This window comes from Mirounga angustirostris, unplaced genomic scaffold, assembly GCF_029215605.1.
Source record: "Mirounga angustirostris isolate CCGP_5_RB_7025 unplaced genomic scaffold, mMirAng1.0.hap1 SCAF_5, whole genome shotgun sequence".
Lineage (NCBI taxonomy): Eukaryota > Metazoa > Chordata > Mammalia > Carnivora > Phocidae > Mirounga > Mirounga angustirostris.
In genome coordinates, this window is record NW_026991713.1 from 41132549 (window position 1) to 41145314 (window position 12766).

Sequence of the window (12766 nt, forward strand, 5' to 3'; positions counted from 1 at the left end):
GTTGGGTGCTAGATATTTCAGTATTTCTAAAAATGTTTTTCAGCTTTGTTCTGCGATGCAGTGAAGTTACTTGGAGACAGTGAACCTTTCAGGTCTTGTTTTTAAGCTTTGGTAGACAGGATCATCAGCAGTTAGTCTTTAATGCATTATCCCCACTACTGAGGCAATAATACCCTTTTTAATATTCTAACCAGTAATCTATGAATTAGGAGATTTTTCCATCCTGGCTATTGGCAGTAGGCACTATTCCCAGCCCTGGATGAGCTGCAGACACTATTCCTTTTGCTCCTTTTAAGTGGTTCCTTTCCTGACCGTGGGTAGTCTCCTCACATGCATGAGTACTCCACTAGATACTTAAGGGGTGGGGGTGGGGGGGAATCTTCTGCAGATCTTCAGCGTTCTTGTTGTATGGCTCTCCTCTCTGGAGTTTTGCCCTGCAAACTCTAGCGGCCCTGGCTTGCCTTGGCTTCCAGCTCCACCCTCGACTTGGGGAGACTTCCAGTCCCTGTCCAGGTTCCCTTCCCTATACTCTAACCTGGAAATATTCTCTGGGCAGTAAGTGAGAGCAATCATAGGTCTCACCTCATTTGATTCCTGTCTCTAAGGTTCACTGCCCTTTGTCTCCTGCTGTCCGGTATCTTGAAAGCCATTGTTTTTTGTTTTTTGTTTTTTGAAAGCCATTGTTTTATAATGTTTTGTCTGATACTGTGTTTAAGGAAGGAGGGTAAATTTGTTCCCTGTTACTGTCTTGACCCATTTTCTTTTTGATTTTCTAAAAAGACCATTTGGGGGGGGTTTGTTATGAGAAAAAGAAAACTGTAAAGGTGATTTTTAAAAAAATTTTGTGTGTTTTAGAAAATGTAAGTCTAGCTGAGCCTTTCCATTTATTAAATTAGTCCTATAATTAAAACGTGCATGCTTTGAACTTAGAAAAATCACACAGATGAACAGGGTAGGAATGACTGAGCAACAGGGACTATTTCTCTGTAGAAATACAAGCCTGGTTCTATCTAAAAAATTCTGTCCTGATTTTACACAGGCTCCTTTAAGCATAAAATGGGCCTCCAAGGTGCTCCTATTCTCACTGTTCTGCAACATTTCAACCATGAGGTTTTTGCTGACCTTATTCCCTTGGTCACTTGGTAACCGAGCCTCCTACTGCATAAGAAAGACATAATAAAGCATAATAGATTCTTATACTCATTGCCGTAGAGCTGTGGCCTAAGAGGCCAATCTCCGTTAATGTTAAAATCTCTAAATGTGCGTGTTGGGCTGAGCATGGTTGTGTTTTCCTTTGATATCTCTGCACAAAGAAAGCATCTGAAATGTCAGGTCCGTTCTAATTTGGGTTGGAGAACATCTTGCTCTACTTTTGTTGCAGTTTAGATAATTTTAGAATATATATGGATTCAGTTTCACTTTACAGTCTTTTACTAACTCTTAAAAAAAATTAGTACATCAGAAGAAATTGGGGTTTGAGACAAGGCTCCTAAAATTCCTTTGATTGTCTTAGTTTTTAATTTATAGGGTAGCTCCATTACAATTACAGGCTCTCCAAGCTCTATCTTTAAAAGGCTAAAATTATCCTGAATTATAGCTATGTAACAACACTACCAATTCTCTCATTTATTTAGATGAAGAACTAGTGGATGTTTCTGCATCTGTCTTACCAGAATTGAAAAGAGAAACATATGGCCAGATTCAAGTCTGTGCAAAACAGAGGCTGGCTCGACATGGTTCTTTCAGCACAGTTCAGGCTTCTGAGAGGATCCAGAGGAAAGTGAACTCAGAACCCAGCAGCCCTTATAAAGAAGAACAAGGTATCTGCCTTTCCATATCCTGGGGAATCCGTCAGCCGTCCTATAACAGTCACCCTACTCAGGCATTTTAAAATAAGGTGACTCTAGGCCCTGCCTGTTTTTTCCATTGACCTGAAGTGAAATGATGGTTGGGGGTAAAAGAATTGCAGGCTTCCCAGGGAACGAACATGGCCCCATGCCTGAAATTCATCCTAGTCCACCAGTGAAGATCACCCAGTTTGCCAAGGTTGGTCTGTTTGATGCATGTCAGACATTCATCAGATTTACAAAGCAACACTTGTTTTGTTTTCTAATTATTGATGAGACCTGAATTCCCCATTAAGAGCTAGCTTCTGGAAATTTCTCTCTTTGAATCAAAACCAGAATGGATTTGAAATAATCTTATAATCCCTGAGCAGTGAATAATGAATCCATCTGTATATAATTGGTGTGTATAAGTCCCCTGCCATATTTTGTTAGAGTTTTATTTTCCTTTATAGGATCAAGTGGCTACTCCTTCGAAATTGGAAGTCTGGCAGCTGTTTACCAACAGAAGATAGAAGACAGTTCACAGTAAGTAGTCTTCAAAAACTGAGTGTATTCTTTTTTTTTTTTTAAAGATTTTATTTATTTGAGAGACAGTGAGAGAGAGAGACAGAGAGAGCACGAGCAAGGGGAGGGACAGAGGGAGAAGGAGAAGCAGGCTTCCCGCTGAGCAGGGAGCCCAATGTGGGGCTCGATCCAAGGACCCTGAGATCATAACCTGAGCCGAAGGCAGACGCTTAATGACTGAGCCACCCAGGCGCCCCGAGTGTATTCTTTTCTAATTTCTGGTGTTAACTTTGACTCCATTGAAATGCCACCCATCAAAAGGTAAATTTTAGCAGTCTTGCTCCTAAATTAGCCATTTGTTTATTAAGAACTTTCTAAGTGTCCCCTTTGTGCCCATAATTGTGATGGATGTACCATCAGGGACACAAAAGTATGAAAAATGTATCCCCTAAGCTAATGAAAGCTTATAGGGGAAAAAGTAAAAACAAATACATTGAAAAAAGACATTTCAGTACTAACACGGCCCTGAGAACTGATGATTATAGTTCCTGGAATCACTTATCATCACTGTAGCTAATTTTGTTTATGAGCCACCAGGTCCCGTTCTGAAAGTTTTATGTGTATTAACTCATCTCATCACAACAACAGTCACTTGAGTTTGGTACTCTTATCTTCATTTTACAGAAAGGAAACAGAAACCCGAAGAGGTTAAATAACTTGCCCAAGGTCACAGGGCTAAGAAGTGACAGAGCCAAGATTCAAACCCAGGCCATCAGACTCAAATTTTGGGTCTGATTTTGAAGGAAATCAAATATTATGGGAAGAAGCAGAGGAAATGCTAATGTGGAAACAAGAGGGGTTTTTTGTTTGTTTGTTTGGTTGGTTGGTTTTTTTTTTTTTAGATTTTATTTATTTATTTGACACAGAGAGACACAGCGAGAGAGGGAACACAAGCAGGGGGAGTGGGAGAGGGAGAAGCAGGCTTCCCGCTGAGCAGGGAGCCCGATGTGGGGCTTGATCCCAGGACCCTGGGACCATGACCTGAGCCGAAGACAGACGCTTAACGACTGAGCCACCCAGGCGCCCCACAAGAGAGCTTTTTTTTTTTTTTTTAATTTTTTTATTGTTATGTTAATCCCCATACATTACATCATTAGTTTTAGATGTAGTGTTCCATGATTCATTGTTTGTGCATAACACCCAGTGCTCCATGCAGAATGTGCCCTCCTCAATACCCATCACCAGGCTAACCCATCCTCCTACCCCCCTCCCCTCTAGAACCCTCAGTTTGTTTTTCAGAGTCCATCATCTCTCATGGTTCGTCTACACAAGAGAGCTTTTTAATGACAGATTTGGGAAGAAACAGATTGTGAGGCAGGGTGAAGGGAGTACGGGGACCATACACTGATTAGTTTAGCCATAACGATTTGTACAAATAGGATAGCAAATGGAAACCTCATTCATAAAAAGAATTTGGGGTGTTAGAGGTGAATAGGTCAAATTGGGGGAAAAAAAAGAACCCTTTGGAAGCCAGGTAGAAGAAGAGTTTGGGTTTATGAGACAGACAATAAAGACCTACAGCAGACTCACTGGAGAAGAACACTCTTGCTGCTTGAAGCAGGTGGGATGGCGCATCTGCAGCCATTCTGGTGTGTCGTGGTGCAGGTCTGAGTCATGTCAGCTGCAGATGGAAAGGAGTGGAAATCAGTGTAAAATAGAAAGAGACCTCACAAAGGACACCTGGGTCTCAGATGATGGGGCTACTATTGGTGGAGATGGGGAGGTTGAAGGTGGATGACTGGAGATAGGACGGTGGGGGATATACTCAGTGTGGGTATTTTGAGCTTCACAGAGCTGAGTAGTAGTGATTTCTCATTCAGAGGGACTGTGGTTGGAGAGATTTACTCATCTCTGCAGCCCAAGGCCTTCCATTTGATTCCTAGCAGCATGTGGACAAAGAGACAGGGCAAAATAGATCTTACTGATTCCATCAAAAGGGTTCAAAGAAATCCCTGTCCTCTGTTTACTAGTTCTTAAAGGAGTCTTAAACAGGTTTTCCTCATCTGTTTCCAAAAATACACTGAAAACATAAATGTTTTTTAATATTTAGAAGTCTTTCTGTATAAAAGGCCCAAACATTGTTTATAATCTCATATATTAAATGGGGCTTAATTTTGAATGTGTTGTGCCTAAAAATTGGAATACTGAGCAGAATGGGACAAGAATGACAGAAAATAATTTAGTAGGTAACTTTATTTCCTCACTCACTGCCCACTCCATTTATCTCACAGTGGAGATAAATGCCCCGTTCAAGCGGGGCAGCTAACCTTCAGAAGGCTGATTAGTCTCTGAGCCTCACTTTTCCTCCCTCATCAACTGGCAGGGGGTAACTATCATAATTATGTCAAGTTATGATTATGTTTGTCATAAGGCATCTGCGGGCCTGCTATGGGGTAGCAGTCACTATCAGTATGTGACCGATAACTATTAGACGTAGAGGAGGCAGGGGAGAGCCCGCGTGAGCTCTAACCTGAGAGCCCCCCAAGTGCTCACCCACCCCCTCCCTAAGCATCCGTCCAGGTTATATGGTTATCGGCCTCTGGAGTTAGCTCAGGGGGCACACTTTAGTATCAGCTCGAGCAGCATTATCTCATTTCTGCTTTGGTACATCTCTTTAGGAAGACAGAGAATCAGGAGCTGGTGGAATGTGATAACTTGATGGGACCCATTATGTTCCTTTTTACTGCAGGAGGAAAGCCTTTGCCAGTAAGAGAGCGATGCCGCCGTCAAGCAGCCTGGACCCTGCTGCTCCTTTCCCTGGCCTGTCTGTTGACTCAGAATATTGTGCTACTCCTTTAGCACACCAAGTCTTTTCTGCAGCCCAAACGGACCTGCATGCCTTCCCCGTGCAGAACAGTCTGACTGGACAAGTGGGTGCCTCACCAGCTTCTGCAGCCTCGGACGTGGAGAGCCTGAAACCAGCCCTGCTGGCCAGCCAGCCCATGGTGTACGTGCCCTCCACCTCACTGTTCATGCTGTATGGGAGCCTGCAGGAGGGACCATCCCCGGGGTCCGAGAGGGACAGCAGAAGCGTGGAAGTCTCAGCAGCAAAGCAGCCGTCCACACCCTCAGTTCCGAAGCGCCTCGGGGAGGAGAGGAAGCCTCAGGAGGAGGAGCCAGCCACTAAAAGACAGAGCAGGGACTACGAAGACAGCCCTCTAGCTCTTGTCATGCCCAAGGTAAGGGGGTTCGGGTGGGCTTGCTTCGTGACAGCCCGTTAACCCAGAGTTCCTTCCCAGTAAAGATGCACAGCTGCTAATAAGCTGTTGAGTCTGGAATGTGACATATTTCAGGTATCACTTGTATAATTAAGCCCGGGACTGGCTCTGCCATAAAATCTTGCCATAAAGTAGTACCGTAAGGAAAGAGACTTTTATAAAACTCCTGCTTTGCATAAAATGCTAAAAGGTGTAAAAAAAAAAAAAAAAAAAAAAAAAGGACCCATAATCCCACCACATCGAGTCAATCACTGTTAACATGTTTGTATATTTCCTCCCCGTCTTGTGGCTCTCCTTTTTTTTCTTTAACCAGTTGAGATCACTGACATAACCATCTGAATCCAGGATGCGCCTGAACTTCAGAGTCGGCAGTGTGGGTGCTGCTGGTCTTGCGGTGTCTGTGTCCGTTATCACGGCTCAGAGATCCTGTTTCCCCAGCTACAAAACGAAAGCAACAAAAATATGAGCTGTTCACATCTCCCACTTAGTAGCCATTCAGAGGTGAATGAGATCCGACCAGTCAAACTCTCAGGAAGCAGAAGCACCATCATGACAGCAGTCTGTGCTGGGTTCGCTCAGCACACTCACGGAAATCAGTATATTATTGAGGACCCTTTCTCTTCTGTTCCTTTCTCTTGCCAGAGCGAATCTTTGTAATTTTGTGTATAGCCTGGGGTTGCAGAACAGCAGTGAAGGACTGACTGGTATATATAGGTCTTAGATAACCAAGACTGGCTTTGGGCCAGTCCCGCAGTCCTTACTGGGCCACTCAAAGACTGGCATCCACACCCCTTTATGTGTTAGCAGCTCCGAAATTTACCTCATCGTCCACACACCACGGCCAGTCTGTCATTGTTAAAACTCCATCATTTCTGGGGTGCCTGGGTGGCTCAGTCGTTAAGCGTCTGCCTTCAACTCAGATCATGATCCTGGGGTTCTAGGATCGAGCCCCGCTTCGGGCTCCCCTGCTTGGCAGGAAGCCTGCTTCTCCCTCTCCCACTCCCCCTGCTGGTGTTCCCTCTCTCCCTGTGTCTCTCTCTGTCAAATAAATAAAATCTTGGGCGCCTGGGTGGCTCAGTTGGTTAAGCGACTGCCTTCGGCTCAGGTCGTGATCCTGGAGTCCCGGGATCGAGTCCCACATCGGGCTCCCTGCTCGGCGGGGAGTCTGCTTCTCCCTCTGACCATCCTCCCTCTCATGCTCTCTGTCTCTCATTCTCTCTCTCGCAAATAAATAAAAATCTTAAAAAAAAAAAAAAATTTAAAATTCAAATAAATAAAATCTTAAAGAAAAAAACCCTCCATCATTTCTGTGCTTAAGAATCCTAAGCCTTTGGAAGCACGTGACGGGACGCTCATTTTCAGACATATACAATTCAGTGTGGCACGCAGCGGTCTTTGACCTATTTGTTTACGTGTTAGCTATGTTGAGAAAGCTGCTATCGAGATTTACCGCTGGGATTTTTACTTGCTTTTCTGGTTCCTGGTTGGCTCTGCTTAGAAACCCTCAGAGTCCACAGACGTTGCCTCCCCCAAGACCCCGGGTAACAGCGGCTCAGTGCCCCTCGAAGACATTCACAGGGAGGCCCAAGTCTCGGCTGCAGAGGAGGCTTCAGGAAAGGCCACGGTCAACTGCTTCATTTCTTCTGAGTGGGGAAATCCTTCGAGAGACACAGAGATAGAAAAGTCTTCAAAAGAAAATGAAAGCACCAAAGAGCCCTCTTTGCTGCAGTACCTTTATGTGCAGTCGCCAGCTGGTAAGGGGTGTCATCGTGTCTGAGGGCCCCTCGGGGTGGTCAGATCATCAATTAGATTTCTACATTTCTGTCCATGCCACCTGACCGAAGCGGTTCGTCAGTGAGCAGCTGTCTACACGGCCTCTGAACCGTTTTACTCTCAGCCCTTTCTTTTCTCCCATCTATGAAATGAAGGTAGAGGCTGCTTTCACTTCGGCCACCTCGAAGGACACTATGAAAATAATTAGGGCAAGTGATTTTTTTTAAATGCATTAAACTTTATTTGCTAACAAAGCACAATTCAAAAGATCATTCTATTATTATAATTCAGCTGAATCTGGCATTGGTTCAGTTTACAGAACAGTATGAACCTATTGGCCACCATGTACAGCTAGCGTGGTGTCTTGGCTATCCAGAGGTACTGAGCGTGTCATTGTGGTCGAGGGCCAGGTCTGGAGAGGGCTGGGCGTTAGGGCCCCTTATTACCTGCATGAACGTAAGTATTCAGCCATCCCCACTGGTACAGCAGGACTGACAAGGCACTGGTGTCATGGGGGTGCTTTCAAAACGGAACTAAATTTTATAAGGTAATACACCTAAAGCACTTCGGATGACAGTGCCTGACAGTAAGACTCAAAAGCTGTCAGGATTTCGAAATAAAGCTGAAATAGATGAGATCCCTAATTTCTCAGACACACATTATGTACATAAAGCTGCTCTCGATGCAGAGAGACTTAAATCGATTTTCCTGAATTTTCCATTCACTTACAGGTTAGGTAGGTGTTATTATTCAGTTATCTACAAAATGTTCTTTATTCCATTAGCAAATATTTTTTGCGGATTTAAGGTAAGCATGACAGGGGTGCAGATACACTGATAAACAAGAAACAGGCTCAGTCCCGACTGAATGAAAATGACAGCCCAGCACAGGGAGTATTAGCTTTTTCTGGGCCAAAGACCTATTGACACTATGGTAAAACCCATGGATTCCTCCTCAGAATGTTTAAAAAAAAAAAAAAAACGCATAGAATTAAATACATAGGATAATAAGGGAAGCCAATTATATTGAAATACCATTAGAAAAAATTTTTTTAAGTTATAGTAATAAAAAGATCTGACAGTAGTTCCAGTGTTCTCATAATTTCAAAGTCATAATGCGCTTCACGATCTAATAAGAATCTGCTGTAGCTATAATGTTATATGAATATATGTGAGCTTTTTACTAGTGACAAAGTCAAGGTACTATTAATACTGTTGGATTTGTTGCCTGTGATCCAAGTTGAGGAAAATACAAATTTGTTAGAAGTTTATAAAAACAAAAGATAAAATCTTTCCAATCCAAGTTCACTTCCCTCCTCAATTTGCATTCAGTGGAACACACATTAATTGACCCTCTCAGGAGACACAGGCATCCACCACATTATCACACAAGTGGATGTGGGACTTCACTGGTGGCACTGCTGGGGAGAAGCAGTGCAGAGCGGGGAGAGCCTGGGAAGGGGGTTGGCCTGGTCAGGTAGAATCCATTCATTGTGGGTTCCCACTTGGAAGGGCGGCAGGGGAATGTGAAACTGTTATGGTACCTCCTGTTGTGTTGACGGTCACCTTGGTCTGCTTCTGTTTCAGGATTAAATGGTTTCAATGTGCTCTTATCTGGCAGTCAGAACCCCCATGCCGTGGGACCCCCTTCAGGTCAGCTGCCATCCCTCAGCATTCCTTGCATGGTCTTACCATCTCCGACGCTGGGCCCTTTCCCCGTTCTCTATTCTCCCACTATGCCCAGGCCGCTTTCCTCTGCCCCTGGTGCTCTCCCAAATGCGGGACCTGTGAATTTTGGCTTGCCTGGCCTTGGATCAACAGCTCATCTTCTCATCGGCCCTGCAAACATGGTTAATCCAAAATCATCAGCACTCCCCTCCGCAGACCCTCAGCTTCAGGGTGCCCACTCACTCAATCTGAGTCCAGAGATGCCAAGATCACACAACATCATCCAGCCTGAATCCCCTGCGTATGCGGGGCATCCTGTCTCCGTAGTAAAATTACAACAGGTGAGTCCTGCTGTGAGCCCAGGAAGATCATCATTCTGTGATGGGGTCAGTATGCATTTCATGAGCTTTGCTTTTAGTCCCATGACTGCAGGACAGAAGCTCCAGGTCAGGGTCTATCCAGCTTCTGTTGTAGACCCAGAAGTTACCTGCTTACTTTATAAGGCATGGAGGCTGGAGGCAGGAGATGCTGTGCTTTAAAGACAAAAATATTTTTTAATTGTCAATCTGTTCTTTAAAATTAGAAGGACTTATTTTAAGGATAGTTCAAGGGACTATTGATGAATGCTGAATATTCAGATGATTTCTTCAGGTTTTCATTTCATTAGATGAATAAAAGGAGAGCACCCTGAATTTTCACTGTACAGCTATAGAAACAATTCAGGGAAACAGAAGTCTGGATACTAACGCAAAGATTCCTAGCATCTGTCATTTCTCAAAATGCAATGTTTAGGAGAGTGTGTGTATATATATATATATATATATATACACACACACACACACACACACACACACACACATACTCAGACACACAAATGTACATATATGAATTTTATAATCAATATTAACTAATCAGTACTATATTTCCCCCAAACTCCCATTTGTAGTTCAGTCAGTAAGCATGTGTTGATTTCCTCTTATGCCTCAGGCATTGTTCAGAGTGGTTACTTTCTCTCATGAAGAAAGAGTTTTGCGTTGTGGCCAAAACTATTTTAGACAAGTTAGACGCTCACAAGTTTGCTAGATGATGAAATTAAACATGCTAGTTTTTAAACTAAGGTGATGATAATGTGACATGCTTTCCGATCACCAGTTATGTGCCAGGCACTCATGCAGGCAGTGAAGATAGGACAGTAAACAGAATAATGGTCCCTGCTCTTTTAGGGCACATTAAGGAGATCAATATGCAACATTTAACACAAGAAGATACATAGTTGCAAGTAAACAAAAGAGCCAGGACGCACATACTTACTGCTTGCGTAGTCCACCGTGCTCTGTAAATATTACCTTTTCTAATTGGTGCAGCCCTGTGAGAGTCGTCACTTTGTCACCCACATTGTATGGATGAAAACACCGAGGGACAGCGTGGTTAAGTAGCCTGCCCAAGGTCACCCAGCTAGTTGTGCCAATGCCACGCTCCCAACCTCTTCACTAGGCTGCCTTTCTGCACACAAAACAAAGAAGTGAATTTCCAGTTGTGAGAATTGTTGGGGAGGAGATAAAGCAGATGAGTGGGACAGAAAAGCGGAAAGAAGGAGAACGCCTGCATCAAGGTCATACTGACAGAGGTCAAGAAAGGGCTTAGTTCGGAGACCGAGAACAGTTTGACTTCACTTCTGTTTTTACTTGCTCTTTTAGTCCCCTGTTCCTGGGACCCCCAAGAGCATCCGATGCACACATCGTGAGACATTTTTCAAGACACCTGGCAGCCTCGGAGACCCCGTCCTTAGGAGAAGAGAAAGGAATCCGACACGAAACACCAGCTCAGCGCAGAGGAGACTGGAAATCCCCAGCAGCGAGGCTGACTAACCTGCCGCCGGGCCGGGCCGGGGTGGGGGACCACCCACCTGACTTTCCCCGTCCCAGGTGATGCCCTGATGCTGAATGCAAAGCGGGACGCAGACCATCATCTGCACACATCGTCCTCTCTCTTTCACCTACCGGTTCTAATGTTAACTTCCCATCATCATGAATCATCTATTTTCCTGAAAGCAATTGTTATTAATTGTGCATTTAATATCAGTTAGAGTCCAGACTCTGTGCGTGGTGTCACAGTGAAAGCACCGACTGACTTGTGGTTTTGATTCAAGAATCCTCTTATTGCTGGAAGTCGATCTGAACAGGCTACTGGAGCCTTGTGGTTTTTCTACTGGGGGAGCTGTCTAGCACTTAACTAGGGTGAGCATTCTTGGCAGGTTTTTCCCCCTCGCCCTGAGTCTAGATCTGGTGAGAGAAACTTCTTTTCTGCAGTTTAAAAAAGCTACTGCTTCCTTAGGCTTCATCAGGAAGCCGACTCCAGTTGTGAATCCTATGGTATTATTTATTTTGTTCCTGAAATGGGATTTAGTGCAAAAAGTTTACAACTACAGCAAAATGCATGTTTTTCAGGGTATGACGACTTGAATGTTTGTGCTTTTTTCCTCTAATTTGCCCTGCACTTACTTTACAACCTACTAATAATGTGGATAAATGTGTATGCATGACCGAATGTTACGACCAAAATAACTGTGAATGGCCCACTTGCTATAATGAACTGTGCTGAGCCTGTCTGGGCATGAGAAGCAAGATGCATGCTAGCTGCCTAAGAGCTGACCTGTGTGAACAATGAGGTTTTACTGTTCATTTGTAAAAATCCTACCCTGTGCAGTTTCCTTCACTATGTGCCCCGTGGATTTTTTATTTAAACATTAACTGTAGAGTATCAGGTATGGATGCCTTCAAAGAATTGCTGTCTTATTGAATAAATCAGGATGGTAGCAAGTGATTGATTATATGGAAAATTGGAACCTGGATGGGACCTTTTGGTAGAATTCTGAAGAGTAATGATGTAGAAATTGATATAGTTCTGATAGGTGATCATTATATTTTTTCCTTTGGCTTTTTTCTTTATTTGTGGAAGGGTAAGAGGGAAAACGAACACATTATGTTCAGTATCCAAGAGTATTCAAACCAGTTATTTTTCGGAGCGTTTCTGAAAAATAAGAACGGTGAGTGCAGGGATTCATTGTTCTAGCATGAGTACAATTCTGGAAACTATTATGCAATACCCCTTTGTTAAACCATATTGCTTTAGGATTTCAGTAAGTAGCCAAACTAGCTCTTTGTATTCCTAGATTTATTGATGTACCTCATTCTTGTCTCTTCCAGCAAATGCCTTCCTCTCTCCCTTTTTTCCTTCCCTTCTTCCTTTCTTCATTCCTTTCTTTTTTAAGCTTCTGTCTTCGATCTGGAATCTTGGTGTACAATTCTATTTTATTTTTATTTTTGGACCCAATAAAATGTTATATGAAATAAAAATATTAATTTAAGAGACTCTGGGAGTCTGAGTAAAGTAGCTTTATATTAACTACAGGATACTATTAGCCTTATTACCCCCACAAGATTTTTGAAAACTTGAGGTAGGTAGCCTGATTAAATAAATTTGTTATTATATAAAATTTTTATCAACGCTAAACTTTTAAAGTTTACAAGATGGCATTTTTTCTTTTATTTTTTTTTTTTACAATCTTTTCTAGTGTTAAACAGATCAAATTATGGTTCTAATCATCAACAACCTCCCAGTAATGGTTACCCAGAGTTAATATGAGGAGTTCACCTTGAAACAAAAATATGCCTTTTTCAGTGAAAGTATAGGACAC

The 12766-nt window shown here is 43.2% G+C and overlaps 1 protein-coding gene across 2 annotated transcripts in view; it reads left to right on the forward strand.

Moving 5' to 3' along the window:
• Nucleotides 1-12346, forward strand: part of E2F7 (E2F transcription factor 7) — a 37450-nt gene extending 25104 nt beyond the window's left edge. For both annotated transcript variants that reach the window (XM_064590849.1, XM_064590851.1), the window contains exons 8-13: nt 1635-1820; nt 2300-2372; nt 5101-5590; nt 7128-7383; nt 8989-9410; nt 10767-12346. In XM_064590849.1, the coding sequence (XP_064446919.1) occupies nt 1635-1820; nt 2300-2372; nt 5101-5590; nt 7128-7383; nt 8989-9410; nt 10767-10937 (1598 nt within the window). In that variant the 3' untranslated portion in view covers nt 10938-12346. The remainder of the gene's footprint in view (nt 1-1634; nt 1821-2299; nt 2373-5100; nt 5591-7127; nt 7384-8988; nt 9411-10766) is intronic.
• The last annotated feature ends 420 nt before the right edge of the window (nt 12347-12766 follow it).